The following is an 18,137-nucleotide window of genomic DNA, read 5'->3' as shown; positions in this document are numbered from 1 at the left end:
ATCTTTCGTGGTTGTTATTCTAATCGTGAAAACTTCGTACGTACTGAATGAAATCCGCGGCTGCCATTTTGGAGAGTGGAGATTACAACCCAGTTACTTTAAATAGCAGATATCGACCAGTGCATGAATAGCGACCACATGATCTGACGTAATTGTCATTCGCAGAAATGAATGTAGTATGTAATGGGTGGTTTTCCCCGAAGGTGGCGCTACGAAAACTAGCTCAAAATGGCTGATGTTTACCGCAGGCGTCAAAAGGCACTTCTATGCGAATGGAGTAGAGGCGTCCAAAGACGCTTGTATGAGGTAAAGGGTTAAACAGATTATAATTACATCCAAGTTTGTTATTTTGTTATTTCTGATGTTCTGTGTTCTTGAATTGCTACAAGCATGCTGCACCTGGTGTGACATCATACACTGATCAGTATATGTAAATGGCATTTTGAATTGAATATGAGGTAATTATTTGACATAAATGACTTGACATTACTCAATGCACTTTGCATTTAAGTGCATGATATGTGTAGGAGTGGTAAATGAGCGATTGTGAGCAATTAATTAAAACAGAATCAAGCTTTTAACATCACTATGCACTGGTCTTAATTGCAACCTGAATTTTTCTTATACAAGAAATAACATTTTTTTCAAATTAAATTACTTTAAACTTAGATAAAAAGTATAATTAGCACATATATTTATTAAAATTAGAGGGTTCAAATCATTTTATTGTTATTTGATCTATGAAATGTACAACAGCACAGGTTGAAAGAAAACAATCCGAAGCTTAGTATTATATCTTTATTTCTTGTTATACATTATTATGGGGGGCCCCGAGTGGTCTAAACTGCTCACCGTTATGGATCACTGTCATCTCACCTCTGTCTGCGTGGGTACAAGTCTAGGATTCGGCCAATGTGGGTATGTGAGAAAGCTTGCCAGTAGCTTTTCGTGGGTTGGTCGTTCTTCCCGGGGTTTGCCCAGGTTCTTCCTCCACCATTAATACTGACTGCAATGCATAGCCTATCTTGTGCTAAAAAATGGCGTTAAACCCCATAACAACAACAACAACATTATTATGGGACAAAATTCAATGCATAAATACCATAATGAAAAAAGTCATACCTACATTACATGAATTGACTATTACTATACATCTGACTGTTTTGTTTACCCCACCACCACCACCTAAACACACTATTACACTCATTCATTTAAGTTTTGAACAATCCGCTATACTTCTGTTCAGTGCATAACATGATCAGTGTTTATGGGCACAAACTACCGCATTATAATGGTGGGGGTGGTGTGTATGACCCACATCTCTGAGTTTTGAAGAGTTTATTTGGTCGGTCCCTGAACTTCTGCACTGCAACCATTGTGGGGCCAAATATTTGTATGCAAGCAAATTACATGTGATTCAAACCTCTGTTGCATGTGGCCAATTCATGGTATCCTTGATTCATCACACATCTTCACTTGCAGTCATATAAATGTACCGATTAATGCAACAATCAGCAATAGGAAGTCACTTCCATTCAGAATCTGCTGTGGACATATTGCTGATAATGAGCTTTAAACCACTTAAGTGTAAACATGCCAACACCATTCACAATTAAGTCTGAAACAAGAATGATATACATGAAAGCACTTTAACAATGAACCTGTTAAGAGCTCTCAAAGTTATTTCCATGATTCATTCTATCCCTATATTATAATTATATACACTTTATACCATGTCCCATTCATTTTGCATTGACGTAACTATTTAATATTTTACCATACTAAACAGATACAATCCTGATCATCTTCTATCCGAACTTTGCACATACCACTGTAAACCATCTTAAGAAGGACTGCTTTTGTTTACTGGAAGCATGACTTGCAGAGAGGCTGATGCCAGTGAAATTAAAATCAAAAGTTGATACCAAGTATGCAAGGTTGTTATTTAGCACTAGAAATATTCATACTAAGTTTTATTCAAATTGGTTATGGTCAATTCGAGATATCTACTAGAAAGAGTGACTGAATCACAAAGAGCCCTGCACTGAAACAAAATGTAATATGTCTTTGGTATGACTCAGCCAGGGTTCAAACTAGCAGTATTTTGCATCCAAGGCAGACGCTCTAACTTAGACCACTGAAGCAGTTAAATCCCATGTGTAAATTAGTAAAGACCAAAACCAGATCTTTAGATAAACTGTAAAACCTGCATATGTTATGCAAACAAATGGACAAAAAGGCATAAGAAACTTTTTAATGCATTTAAATTTTGCAATCAGCCTGAGTTTAAACATTCAGTCCAAAGTTGTCAGCATATCACTTCTTCTGGAAAGCACTATCTTTTTGTGACAGCACATTTGATCAATACAAACTACGCTATCAATACCTATCAAGATGTTATACGGTTTGAAATGATAGAACTTGATGACTTTGAAAACAATACCTCAATTTTGAGCCATATAATTGAAAGCACCATGAATCAGTCTGGGTAATTACCACATTTGATGCTATCCAAACAGGGTGATTGTCTTGATAATTAAGGCCAGTCTGGTGTCATATTTACAAGTTGAGCTGTATTTACAAAAACACTATCATATTTCAAAAGATGCAATTAGTTCCAAACCATGAACCATACGACCACAATTTATTACATTCTTATCAAGAGCTCTGATTACTATCCAAAATGGTGTTGAATAAAGTAGAAATTGAATTAAACACTAAATTGTACCTGAAAAGATAAAAGCTCTGAATGGCATATCTACATGTAATAAGCAAGTCACATATCAAATTGTATCCAATTATGTATAAGGTTGAAAGCACTGGTTGTTAAAAAAAAGTGACCAGATGGATAGACAAACAGACTGGCAGACAGAAACAGTGATTACAAAAGGACTCCAACATATCTTTAATACGGGGCCCTAAAAGTATGATTTCCATCCGATAGCTTTCCTGTACTTTCCAATGAATTTACCATACTGGAATTGTGGGAAAAACAGAAAGGCTGCATGTACATGTCTTTCATGTGGTTGCTAAGGAATCAAAGAGGCGATGCATTGTTTATCCCAAAAATGGAAAAGGTCCAATAGGCCTTACGAGGTTAAAATGTGGGGTCATATAGAGAAGAACTAGAGTTGCAAATATCTTTACCTGTTCTTTGCTGATTCAAGAAATTCAAAAAAGATATCATTATCACAGGCACTTGATCCAAGAAATTCAAACAGACATCATTATCACAGGTGCTTGTGTCATGAATTTATTAATTTCTATACTAATTAAGATCTTTTCGCGCATGAAATGCTTTGACTCTATCACTGTGGAGTCAGAATACAGCAAGGGTTCATCGTAAAATGATGATGATACCTGAAGATGCTTACCATATTATGCTTCAATATCCGCTGTACAACAGGTGTAAACAGCTCTATCACAATGCTAGATCTGGGACTATTTTTACAATGCTGAAACAGAATGAAAACATTATTCTGTAAAATATTTTTTGAGAACATCAAAAACAATAGATACAGCAGGACAACAAAATAAAGCCAAAGAAAATTATTTATAGTTATCCACATTTAGAAAAATGCAAAGTGGAAATAAGAAAATGTTTGCATTTTCTTTATGTCATAAACTGAAGTTTTCTGAGGCAAAGGAATAACTACTGAGCTAGCAAAAATCATTTTCCATATACTGCAAATATCCTTTCTCTCTTTTGAAGCAGGTGCTATGAGTTCCTGAGCAGGAAATTTTTTTAAAAGATCTTTCTTTCTCCCCTTGCAAACTTAAGGAGCAAATTTCCTGATAAACCACAAATTAGTACATGTAGTAGGATTTCCTTCAAAAGTGTTTACTTGTCCTGCATCATTTAGGTGCAGGATTTCCAATGAACAGGAAACTAATGGGGTGTTGGCCTGAGGACTGAAAGTTGAAATATACTCCTGTGTCCTTGGTAGACTTAGGTAGCTAAAATCCCTCACATTCATTATTTATCCAGTAAAATGATATAATTTAGCACTTAAATTAATCCTCCATTTTCTTTTCCAAAGAGATATCTATATATATTAATTAATATTAATTATTAAACAAATCAATTTTGCCACAACAAACTGAAGCATGCCAAGGAAGAAATTTTTTAATTTCTGTCTAGGTCACCATAATGCACAACAAACTGACATTTTCTTTGGCCAATTTCAGACTAACTGCCTGTCTCTACTGTTCATATAAATCACACACAATTTGTAAATACAAAATTTGCCTATTATATAATCATTTATTAAAATTATTACAGTACTATGTGATGTTCCAATATTTCAATATTTTTGTGTTTTTATCAAACTACAGCAGGTAAACATACATGTTAAGAATTTTTTCACTGGCTGAAATGACACATTTCAAAGATATACATGTACTGCAAAATAGATTCTCTCTCTTTCTCTCTCTCTCTCTCTCTCTCTCTGTGTCACACACACACACACACACACACAGATGGGAGCACACTGTTGTAACAGGTGGATTAATTCTAGTGAATTCATGAAATTACATCAACAAAAACACTGTCTAAAGCCAAATCCATGAGCTGTTGGCCAAGAAATCTGGGTTAGTGGATGCTGTCTGTTGAATTCTTCCAATGCTGTTGATTACATGTCATGAAAATGACCGTTTCATGGTTTCTATGGTGATCCATATCTGAGTGCAGATCAGCATCATTTGCCCAATACTGAAAGAACCGTTTTCCAAGATGCTTTGTGTCAAAGTTCAAAGTTGGTCAAATTCTCTTTATATTTTTTTTTAAATAGTTGTGTAATGTTCTTCAACATTTTGCTGTTGATTGGCATCATTTGTACAAATTTGAAAGCTGTCTGTGACACTATGACTTTTGCCAAATTCAGCCAAGTGGTTTTTGAGAAGCAATTTCAATGTTTTTGAATCTTTTCTGTACTGATGGCCCCATTTTATGATGGATCAGCATAATCAGTATAAATTTGAAATGTCTTCACACCTGGATCCTTTCAATTAAATTTTGGTCAAATTCTAATCAATAGTATGGGAGAAGTCATTAAATGATTTTTCTGTTTATCAAGCAGTAGCCACATTTGATCACATATAGGTCTCAGTTGTAAAAAAAACTGAAAGCCCTATATACCAGAATACTTTGTGTCATATTTGGTCCAAATCTACCGAGTAGTTTTTGAGAAGAACGTGTTTGAAGGTTTTTCTATTTTTAGTATGGGCTCAGCCAATGTGGGTATGTGAGAAAGCTTGCCAGTAGCTTCTCATGGGTCAGTGGTACTTTCCACTGTTTTCCTGGGTTCTTCCTCCCCCATTTATACTAGCCACCATGTACAGCCTATCCTCTGCTGAAAAATGGTGTTAAGCCTTACAACAACAACAATTTTTAGTAACAGTGACCACATTTGATTGCGATCTGCATAATTTGTAGGAACTTGTATGGGCTTCTTTCCACCATGCTTTCGTCAAATTAAATAAAATTCTGTTTAGTTTTTCAGAAGTTGTTTAAATAGGTTTTTACTATTGTTATTGACAGTGTACATAATTGGTGGTAGATTAGCATCACTTGGGCAAGCTTAAAGCCCAATGTTGCAGGATACTCTCTACCAAATGTTTTCTAAACTGGGTCTGCCTCTTTACTCTTTTTTTTTTTTACAGAAAATTCAAAAGAGCAACTGTTGATGGTCAACTGGTGAACTAAAGAAATATAAATCAGCAATAATGTCCTTTAATTTCTATAAAATGCAGAAAACAAAAATTCAGAAAAGAATTGTATTTGACTTTTACAAAACTTTCCTCTCAATCATGCATGTCATTTTAAAATGTGTTTTGCCATGTAAACTTCATTTTTGTTTACTAAAAAAAGCAAAGTATTATGCTCCAGCCACCAAATGAACATGCACATAATAGCTGATTTCATAATATGTGGGCATTAAGACATTTGGCTCCTGTTTCCGATGTCTGAAGGTTACTCTCAGAAGACATCAACACCTGTATTAAGGTTTATATTTGGCATCTATATAATTTAATAAATCTATTATTAATATGACTGAAGAAAGGATACAGCTGATCTCTTTCATTGGCTGCACAAGTAAATATCGTTTGCATGCAACATTTGACCAAAGTAATGGTTGCTAACACTAACCTTCTCACCTGATACATATACATTTATTATTTTCAGATTGCCAGTCCATGAGATCTGATAAAATTCTATGAGATTCCAGTCAGTTCTCTGAGGTCTGGTTCTACTTGCATAAAACTGTGAACTTAAGAGTACTGAGAACATTCCAATTGTCCAAAAACACATAAAATGTAATGTATTTATTGAATGATAAATCCACACTAGTACACCCCCCATAATATACCCTATCTACCCAATAAGTCCAAACTAGTGCACTCCCATAAAATGAATATACCATATCCATCCAATAATAAATCCAATACCAGATCAGCTCCATAAACTGTTACATACAATATTCATCCCCTGATAAATCCATACTAGTACACTCCCATAAATTGTAATGTACCATATTTATCCAATGATAAATCCATATCAGTACAGCTCCATAAATTGTAATGTACCATATCCATCCGATGATAAATCCATATCAGTACAGCTCCATAAATTGTAATGAACCATATTTATCCAATGATAAATCCATATCAGTACAGCTCCATAAATTGTAATGAACCATATTTATCCAACAATAAATCCATATCAGTACAGCTCAATAAATTTTAACATACTATATTCATCCACTGAAAAATCCATAGTAATACACCCCATAAATTGTTGTTGTTCTTGTTGTTTTGAAGTCTAATGCCTTTCTCAGCGCAAGATAGGCTATACAGTACATGGTGGCCAGTGTAACTGGTTGGGTAAAAAAAAACCCAGCAAGAACCACTGACCCATGGAAAGCTACGGGCAGCTTTCTCACATACCCATAATCATGCAATGGCCAAGACTGAGACTGAATACACAAGAACTGAGGTGAGATGGCAGTGATTGGTAAATGCAAGCAAATTAGACCACTCATGCACCTGGCCAACCACCCTATAAATTGTAATGTAATTATCCGATGATAAGTTTGTACTAATACATCACCATTTTCAAAAATTGGGCAATATTTAATAAGAATGTCATTAGTGAATACTGGCCAATTTTGGTACAATAAAAAATTCACATCTATACTTTTTGACAAAATGTATTAATCTGGGCCCAGCCAATTCATAAGCATGCATATCTGTAATCTTAGCATTGCTTTTTCCGAATGCAGGCTAACATCTAGTTAGGAGAACAGTAATGAAAACTATTAACAAAATTTCTTTATAATGATATCACATAAGAGTATGTATATCTACCTGTATAATGAAATTAACAATTAATAAACATTGCAAAAATGTATGTATCCATTCCTCCAAATCCTAATAATAGAATTCCTTGTAACATGTTGGCTTAAACTCTGTCTCACTGGGCATAAACTGCTACACTCAACAAAAATGTACTTCGGGTGGGAGGTTAAAACTAATTTTAGTTACGTAACACTAACAGGCTATTTGCATTGCTTATCTTTTCCTGGAGCTAGTCCCCAGTTCAAATACATTATTCACTGCTCCAATTACTAACTGAAGGCCTAGAACCAAAAAAAGCATGTTCCCAGTCTGATACATTAGTCCACTTTTGATGATCAGAGTAGTTCCCCATCTCAGGCTGATACATCAGTCCACTTCAGACAATCAGAGCATCACCTTTCTTTAACCTGGAGACAGATGGACAGCAGAGTGGGGAGTGAGGACAGCATTGTGCATTAATAGCACACAAGTGAATGAATACCCTCCCTCTGGTGTGCCAATGAACAAACGTAAAAATGAGGTGTGTTGGGTGAGAATGTCAGAAGGCATCTATCCAATGAGGAATGGTTCAAGGAAGGCCCAAAATGCAACAATGGCCTTGACCTCATGGGCTTTGATTTTCATCAAAGAGGTATATCTCTCCCTGTGAGATTAATAATTTCTTGTAACAGACAGACCAATCCACCTCAAGCATGTAGCTGATGAGTATTAGATACATCATTTAAATGGAGAAAAAAAACAGTTATGACCATTTCGTTTTTTTTAGACAAACAGAACCCAAAAACACTACCTGGGTGTGTATCCTGCTCATCCAAAGCACAGATACACTGGAGAAAGAGAATTTCAGCAGGAACAAGAGCTACAAGGATAACCCGATTCTTGGCCAGAAATTTTAACTAACACCAAGAGAAATTGAATCACAGCTGCCACTGAAACTTAATCCATTTTCACCAACAAAGCACACATGTAAATTTCACTCCTGATGCAAGAACAACGAAGGCTGTTTTAAGCATAAGGTAAGAACAGAATGCTTCATTCAAAGATTCATGAGGAGGTTTGAACAACAAACACCTTGGCATTAATGAGTGAGATCAAAGCTCAAAGTACCTGATCAGTTCTTAAAGATAAGGATCTGACTCTAATGAAGACAACTGACAACAGAAATGCCAAATGACAACTAAATTGATGAAGCATGGAGCTCACAAGTAGCACATATAAAAATGCAAGGAAATGAACAATGATATTCTAATTGTTAGAAGTGGAAAAGGGTATAAGACTAGAAACACGTTTTTATTCTAAACTTCCAATTACAAACTGGAGGATGGAATAAAATATTTGAACAGATAAATATAAGCAAAAATAGTAGGTAATATCTAAACTGCTATTAAAATGTGTTCCACTGTCAGAGAACACTGGCACAGAATGCACTTTGATTGAGGTTCACCTTCACGAGGTACGAATGAGTTACAATAGTCTTGCACACAATCTGCAAAACACCATCTCACCTCTGCAACCTGTTCAATACCAGGGATGCCATTCTCCAATGATGGGTTTGATGTTCTGAAAGCTTGCTTTGTTGAGTTTTTATTCCACGCGTTTTGTAAAGTATAATACACCATGAAATCTTCCATTCAGAAAAGGATGACTGCATGGCAGCTTTGTCTGCCCTTTATCATCCTTAATACCACTGTGACTTAAAGGCAGCCAAAGGAACTAAACACTTTTTCCAGATTGCATGAGTATGTAAGATTTAGAATGATAACAAGTCAAAATTAAAGTATTGCAAAGCTTTCACTGTGAAAAGGGAATATTTGTGGTAAACTCTTTTAACATTTCTACTATCTGGTAACCAGCAAGATGGTGCCATTAGGTGGTGCAACAGCTGCAACCTTGTCTACATCTTTTGAACTACTGGCATACATGGACAACAAAAAATTATATACATAGAAGGCACTTATGTGCATGATAGGAAACCTTTTGGATTCACAAATATTATTTTAAGAGGTTTTCATAACCTAGGTGGTAATTTTGTGATCAAGAATTTTTAAGTAGTGTCAAGATTTTTATTTTTGCTGTTTCTAGATGAAGATGTAAGCCAAAAGGTGAAGTGAATTTTTTTTCCTCTCATGCAAGGTTTGGTATTCGGGCCAAACGACATCAAATTCAGGTTTCAATGAATCATAGGATAGTTTGCAGTATAGCCAATTTTGGATGAGATATAGAAGTGGATAATTTGCCTCAACATGGAGGCTTTATGAAAGGGAATTTATAAATGCTTCCAAAGTCCAAATCCCCCACCCACTGAAGGCTAATCCATACAAAACTGAGTCTTTGTTAAGTTGGGATCTTGTTCAAGTCCTGTATTACTGAGTAAGACCTTCTGGTCTACTCACAATCTATGTTTACCATTAGTCATATTAAATTCAGGACTTTTTGACACTTGTTCCAGTGGTAACTGATATGTGGAAGGGAAGTCAGTTTACAATAAAAAAACAAGTCCTAACAAGATTACTGTGAATTAAACATGACACCAACTGAAATTCTGTACAGAAATAATTGCTCTTCTTTCAGTCACAGTGACTTTGTTGAACCCCAAATCAATACAAGTATCCGCCAACTTGAGTGATTTATACTAATTTCATGCTAATGCAATTTTATGAATATTTTAGATCTTTTTTCAGTGAAGACTAACCAATAATGAAATTGTCTAAAACAAAAAGTTGGGATTCGTAAACTGCTAAATGAATGGTACTAAAATTAATTGGATTACCATATATACACACGTATAGGCCCATTCGCATAAAAATTGAACTTGCCAAACTGAATAGGTAAAATATTTAAAAGTGAATGACCCATGCATAAACTGACCATAATGAAAATTGTTTTATTGCTACTCCATCTGAATGGATGGTCACATTCACATGGGGTTTCAGTACAGGAGGTCCTGGGAGTTCTGATTAGGCATGTGATCTCATCTTTGGCAATCAACAATAAAATACATACCACTAGTCAAAAAGAAAACTTAACATTTAAGTTCAGATCATGTCCCACATGAAGGTGACCTCCCTTCTTCCTGGCTTTTATTTTTCTTAAATTACTAAGCCTATACACGAGTATATATGGCATGTATTTTTCAATAAAAATTAAAGGTAGTGAAACTGAAAATTTTGAGTTATTCAATTTAGCTGACATGACCACTCTTGGGAAAGCAACTATTGCTAAGTCAGGGATTAGCTGTAGTCTTCTTTCTTGCCCCAAGTACAAGCAAGCCACAAAGTTTGTACAGGTCTGTTATGTAGAACTGTTGTTATGCTGAAGTCATTTCTCTTCTTTCAGTCATATTGACCCTGACCTTTAACCCTTTTCATCTCAAAGTAAAAACTGTGGCAAAACCATTTTGATTCTTACAGTCACAGTGACCTAGATCTTCAACCTACTTAAATCAAAATCATTAGGCTTCTTAAATACTCAGTGCACATCCACAGTCTGGTCCCCGTTCCTGATGTGAAATTAATGTTACTGTAACAAAACCATTTTATTCTTTTAGTCACAGAGACTTTGACATTTTACCTTCTGACTTCAGAATCAACAGGCTTCTTCCTTATCAAGTGCAAGCCATTCACAAGGAATGGTCTAGTAAATAGTGTAGAACTAATGGTTTTGTGGTTCTTTGGTTCAGTGACCATGACCTTTGAGCTTTTGGCCCTAAATTGATTGGGTTCATCCTAACCCCAAATGCAAGCTATCCACAATGTTTGGTAACAGCAAATGACGCAGAACTAAAGTTATTTTGCATTCACTATTTTCCTTCTTTGACTCAATGGGACTTTGGCCATCAAGGGTTTGACACCAAAATCAAGAAGTTTCTTCCTTACCCCAAGTGCAAGCCACCCACAAATATTAGCAACTACCAACAGTCTCCAGTAGGTTTTAACTGGCTATGCATATTTTGCCTTCACTTGGTGTGGCTGGGTCAGACATAATACAGTCTTTTTTGTTTATATGCTTAAATGTGTCGGATAACATTTTCAGTATTTTAAGCATAATTAATGAAGTCAAAGACAAATTAACTTCTTAGAGAGGAAGGAGTTTTAGTCTTTAGAGGAATGACAAATTCAAATACTAAGACTGTTTTTGCTTTTAACACTGAAATTATCATAATTGTTAGAGATAAAAAATTAATTATAGTTTGTATTTATCCTCCAAACAGCTTACTCCTACCCCCAAACAATCCTGTAAAAAAGTATACATCATAAGTATATGTATGCAAAGACTTTAACTTTATATCAACACAATACAATATGGTATTGTTTAACACATTAACCCCTAGCAACGACTTAACGGGGCAGGAGGTAGTAGCCTACTGCCAAGCTCTGTAGCATCATGGTTATGCATGATACACTAAAGTGGGTGGTATTATAGAAAGGTAGACAGATGTAGCTCTACAATGATACCAAATAATCTGGAATATTGAGTTGCATTACAAAATACATATAAAAAAAAAATAATTTTTTGGACCCGACTTTTTTCTACCCAAAATTCGCCCGTGGTTGGAATCCGATTTTGTGTCCGGATTTTAGACTTTTTGCTCTCAGAGCTAAGGCAAACTGGTATGAACTGCAAACAGACAGATGAGCCTTTGCAAAAAGTAGGATAAGATGGGCATTTGGAATAATGAGTGGTCTCCATACCAAAATAATGGCTCCATTTAGCAAAATAAAAAAAAAAATAAAAAAAAAAATTTAAAAAAAAACAAATGCAACTTTTACCCTTCTGCTCATGTGTGTCAAACAGCCAATGAAAAACGATGTTTCTAACACGACTAGACAGTATGTTATTGAAAGATCACTGAGGATTTGGTGTTTTTGAATCTATTCAGAAATAGCTTTCAAAATGTGTTTCCTACTTGATTTTCAGGCGAAAATGACAAAAAGCTCCAGGGGTTAGTTAATGTGTTAAAAGTGAAGGCTTGTTTACAGGTGTGATGTCAGTGACTTTGGTCTATTACTGTTATTTAATGCCAATTTTTCAAAGCCTTTTTGAATATTTTTTTGTCATGAAACTCGACCCCATACTTGCAATGATACAAAGAAAATTTAATATAGCACCATTTTATAAATCCATGAAGTTATCTCAGTGTGTCTCATGTGAACAAAATTATAATGAAGTACTTAAAAAGCCCTTTGTAGGTTAAACAATTTGAAGAAAAAAAACAGTCAAAACATGAAATGCTGGTCATGTATATCTGTTTCCTGTTCTTGTCACAGTCCAAATTCCTAATTTTGTGTACATGTTCTGTGACAAAATGTTGACTTTTTGTCATATATGCACACAAAAATTTCCACACTGAAAAGAATGATCAAAATGAATACAAAAAATTACATAAATTATGATAATTTGGTTCAAAAACCCTTACCTTACTGAAGAAATCACAGATCTCCTGTGTGGGATGATTGTTCTCTAAAAGGGGAGTTAGGGCAACTATAATATTTTCATGGGCAACTCTGGAGATGAAGTCATCATTCTGCAATAGAAAGAGAAAGCCTGATATATGTCAGGTTCATTCTATGTAGAGATGTCAAAATTTTTGAAAATTTCTACAGAGTAAAAGTACCTGTCAATCAAGACGATTGGCTACCCTGGTACCCAATCAAAAGGAAATTATATTAAATGTGACCCTGAACTCCTTTGTTATAGGTTCAGAAATGTCAACCCCCAAAAGAGGTATAAGTGTAATTTATTACTAGTGTATGTGGCAAAAAGTGTAATCTGAGCACACAAAGATCACTCTATATATCACATGCCATAATTACAGAAAACTGTATGAAAAATGTACGTATTTATTGAATTTAACATAAACTTAATTTTGCTAATTACCTGGTCTGCAGTTACATTTTTCGTCACAAATCGGCTAAATCCATATGGATTAGTAGTTAATACAAGAGTATCGACACAAAAGAAATGGAAAAATTATTTATGCATAACAACCGTGACTAGTCATGAAGTCCACAAATGATGACTGTACTAGTATCCTCGACCTGCTATGGTTCGTCCCTTCATGATGGTCCAGTGCAACATGTTTTAAAATTTAAAAAGTCCCTCTTCTCTAACATTTTTCAGTCACTTAACATCCAACACTCACATCTATTCAGCCCGTTTTTTTTTTAATATATCGGGCACCATTTATTGTCAATTTAGACTGGTCTGCTACATATGTAGTATAAAGAGAATGAATCTATGACAAGTAGTTTCCAACTCAAGAATACCATCTGTTTTCATCGAACTATTTCAAGTAAAATTAATGCAAAAATTAACATATTTACACGTGGTCAATTTTGTTAAGATTTTTTTTCAGTGTAATTAAATAACAAAGAATTCTCTTACATTTAAATATTTCAGTGAAAAATTTCATTTTGAATAGTTGTCCATTTCATTCATTTTTTCCTAACATGGTAAAAAAGAAGTGCATGTTACGGTAACCAAGTTTTTGTGTTGCCTTTGCCATTAAAAATATATCTGCCTTGGGTTTCCCACTAATAATAAAAATTAAAAAAAGAGTCAAGTGAACAAACATGTGAACAGAGCCTTGACTTGAACAGCTAATACTCGCTCCAGGGATACAAACTTGAGGCAAAAATGGCACTCATTAAACTGGACACTTATATTGTGCTTTCATTTATTTAAATTGTAGTACATATATTAATTTTATTTCGTTGAATATTTCTTTATCAGTACTTACTGTCACTGTTAACAAGAGGTATTGACCTAATGAATATCAGCAGGATCTCAAAAACAAGCACATTCAAGTCGCGAGATAAATGGCGCACAAACCATGGACAGGCACACAGTTAGGATGGTATATCTTTAAATATCACCACTGATTCTTAAATAGGTCGTGCAAGAAAGAAGAGAAGTGTCCTCCCTTGTATTATTATACAATCTGTATTATTATACAATACATGTATGACAAGTAAATTGTAAGCAGCCATATGAGCGAGCCCATGTGATGATGAATAAATGTGCACACGACATGAACCTTGAACTGTAATCATTATTCTGTGTCTCAATCTGAATTTGGAATACTGTATGTCTGGGGGTTTTTTGTTAACAGGTATCCGTTTCAGACATGCCAACCCTGACGAGTCCGTCTCAGTAAGGCAGTTGATTTTTTTCCATAAGATTGACCAGTTTTCAGTAAGGTGTACCAAATATTAATAACTGCTAATTGTAAAGCTGGAAAACGTAATTAAAAGTTCAACACAGCGACGATAAACAGTATGTTCAACTGAAAAGTTTGTAAAGTACGCATAGACTTTATTTACAAGGACAGTTGAACAAACTTTAGTTCCAAACCCTATGCAACTCAATGGCTTGTTGCTATCTCTCAACTTGACGTAATTCTTGGAAATTCTTTTTCCATTTCACATGTCTCAGGTTAGGCCAATGTGGGTATGTGAGAAAGCTTGCCAGTAGCTTCTGGTGGGTCAGTGGTTCTTACCATGGTTTTCCTGGGTTCTTCCTTCACCATTTATACTGGCCGCTATATATAGTCTATATTGTGCTCAAAAATGGCATTAAACCCAACAACAACAACAACAACCACCAAATTCATGCAAGAAGCCTATCTTAGAAGTTTGATCAAAATCAGATAATGAAAGATATGGCTTTCCCAGAGTGGTAACAAGCTGCAAGATCACGTCATTAATATCTGTGGATCCTGCATATTATCAAAATTGTCCAAAATTCTGATATAAGCATACATTCCAACCTTATCACAATGGGATCAGAAATATGGCTTCCAGAGTGGTAATAGGCCCAGACAATCAAATGCATGCAAGATCTCTGATGATAAAAGACCACACTCCAAGTTTGATCTAAACTGGATCACAATTATAACAAATGGATGCATGATCACAACATTAATACACATTAATCACACTCATTATCAAACCCAATACAAAAATGTCTTTCTTTTGTTTTTTTGGGGGGGGCTCATTTCATTCTTGCAATACTTGTGATTCACTATTGTGCAGCTTTAATTTTTCTTCACAAACAACCACCATCCGTTTGATGTCAATGCATCCTCCCACTAAGTGGAAAATTCTCAGTATGATGCAACTTTGCTCATGAACCTGGCATAGCCCATGGATGGAATGGTCATCTTCTTCACAGACAAGGATTCCACTAGGACAATAAACCAGGGTGGGAGGAGGGCAATCAGCAATAGCAATGTTAGTAAGTATTGCATAATTAAAATTAATTTTACCCCCCTCCCAAAAAAAACTATATTTTAAAAGCAGCAATTACCCATTGTTTTTGTGCCACCAAATTTGTTAGGTAGATGGGTACACTGATGCTATCATTTTAACTGATCAAAAACAGAAAAGGAACATGTAACTCACCACTGAGGGAGAGATCCATGCTTTTCAATATAGAATACTGGTATCTCTATGGACAACATGCTGTGCTGTTATATCTGGTCCCAGAGAAGAAACGTCTGCACTTTTGTTGTTCTAATGAGCCGAGATAAAAGGAGGAGAAGGTAGCATGGGAATGCCAAAATGCTGCCTTCATGATGTCCTCCAAGGAGGAGTGATTCAGGTAGGCCCATGAGGCAGCAACAGCTCAAACCTAATGGGCTCTGTACTGCATAAAGGAGAGATCTCAATCAGTAAAGGACTGATATGCTCTTTTAATTGTGGTGACAATCCACTGTGAGACAGAGGCAGCCAAAATGTCAACATAGCCCTTAAAAGGAAGGAAAAGACATTTTCCACCTTTGTCAATTACAGGCCTTAAGATAACAACGGAGAGCCCCCACAAGGCATAAGGGTCTACCATAATCATCGTCAGCACAGATTCAATTGAGACTGACGATCTCAGCTGGTAGTGGTCCTAACTGAAGGTAACTGACTTTTTAGTTAAACTCTCAGCTTACAAAGGAAACAAGCAGAATTGTAATTTCCATTAAACCAGAGACAACCTGTGTTAACAGACAAGGCATGAATCTTGCTGCATCTTCTCACAGATGCTAAAGCAAGTAAAAAAAAAGTTGCGTGTGCAGTCCTGAAAAGGCAGCTTCATTCACAGGGGTTAGGTCAAAGACAATAAAACACAAGAAAGGATACAGAACATCTTTTGTTCTCAAACAGGAACAAAAGGAAATCAGCAAATGACGTTACAGAGGGGCAGCTAGGATCCACACATTTCCTACAGTACAAATTATACATATCAATCCCTTACTCTCTCGATGTACCCTTGCAGATCTAGAGATACTGCTTTTATTTCTATGTTGTTGATGTGGAGGGACGATTCAGCTAGAATCCAAAGACCCTTGAGAATTATGCCCTCTTGCTCTAAAACAAGCACCCCAACCAGAATCTGATATGTTGGCAAACAGGTAGGAGTGGGGCTCAGGTGCATGCATGGGAACCCAATCAGGAACCTGTCCCTGGTTTATCCACCAGTGCAAAGGGTAATGAAAAATGTCATAAAGTGATTTTATTAATGGAGAATCTGTGGTTTCCACCTTGCAAGAAGGAAAAACTGTAAAAGTCGCATTATGTAGATGTCTTACAAGAACCAAGAACACATCAGTGTTCAGGGTTCCCAATAGAATAAGAAAAGGCAAACAAAGATGATTTTCTCACAGCACTTCTAAAAGTGCCAGAATCTGATCTACCAAATCTAGTGGAACCTGGATTAAGTTCTGGTGCATCAGGAAGTTCATCCCCATGTCAAGAAAGTCCTTTATGGAAGAAGTTCCAACTTCTCCAGGTTGAGCAGGTGACTCAATAGAGTTACTGTGGACCAACAACGGAACAGATCCTGATGAAGGGACTAAAATGGAATATTGAGGACCAGACCTCATCTTCATCATCCACCTGAGAGAAAGGAGTGGACCTGGTAGGGGGCATTGGTGGTGCTGCTTCTACTTCAAAGTTCTTGAGTCCACAAGGATACAGAGGGCATCATCACTGACTAGCATACTCTGAACGAGGGATTTGATGAGCATGAGAGAAGGCATTGGACCACTCTGCACCACATCCCATAATACACTGTGGTGAAAAGGGGGGAGACAAGATTGTCTGTCTGCTCTGGATGATGCAACACTCTAGCCATCTGATTTGACATCACCAGGTGAAGAGTTGATAGTGGGACATGAGCTGTATCATCAGCTCTAATGCGTGAACAGGGACCAGTGATATATAGGGGCATACTGGACCACAGCTGTGTACCCCTTAAAAATGCTTTACAATATTTACAGGGACATTTTCAGTGTTTCATGTCAGTTTTCAGTATTCTTAACAACTGCTCATCATTAGTAACACAAAGTTATCAATGCAGCTTTATTCCATTTTGTAACTAAATAGTCAATGCGAGGAATGATCCATACTGCAGTCATTCAAATGGTTCATGCTCGAAAAGAACAATGTAATAGGAATAACTTTTCTAGCCTTGTCAATCTCTTGTTTCTCCAATTTCATGTTGCAAGAGACGTTATTCTTGCCACCAATCCCAACTAAAATACTGGTTTCACATAATTTGCACAAGGCATATCTACTGCTCTTTCTGCTAGCAGAAATGAACTGCCAGGTCTTGCTGCGTGATGTCACAAACTACTGTACTCATTTCTTCATGTCTTTGGCTCAAGTTGATTCTTCTTCAGCCATTCTCTTCCTCAAAGATGGCATTTCAAATTCATTTTCTGAACCCCGCTCACCCATGATGGTGTTTACAATACAGAAATAGACAAAAAAAAACTATGCATGCAACATTGC

General features: G+C 36.0%; 1 protein-coding gene across 1 annotated transcript in view; it reads right to left on the bottom strand.

The window, feature by feature from the left end:
* Positions 1-18,137, bottom strand: part of LOC149785853 (C-Maf-inducing protein-like) — a 137,050-nt gene that overhangs the window by 93,122 nt on the left and 25,791 nt on the right. The window contains exons 3-5 of the mRNA XM_089931142.1: positions 17,039-17,196; positions 12,773-12,880; positions 3,375-3,455 (exon numbers count right to left, since the gene is read on the bottom strand). Coding sequence (XP_089787268.1) covers positions 3,375-3,455; positions 12,773-12,880; positions 17,039-17,196 — 347 coding nt within the window. The remainder of the gene's footprint in view (positions 1-3,374; positions 3,456-12,772; positions 12,881-17,038; positions 17,197-18,137) is intronic.

This window comes from Sinohyriopsis cumingii, chromosome 13, assembly GCF_028554795.1.
Source record: "Sinohyriopsis cumingii isolate HCF-2022 chromosome 13, ASM2855479v2, whole genome shotgun sequence".
In the NCBI taxonomy this organism is placed as follows: Eukaryota; Metazoa; Mollusca; class Bivalvia; order Unionida; family Unionidae; genus Sinohyriopsis; species Sinohyriopsis cumingii.
This window is presented reverse-complemented; position numbering and strand designations above follow the sequence as displayed.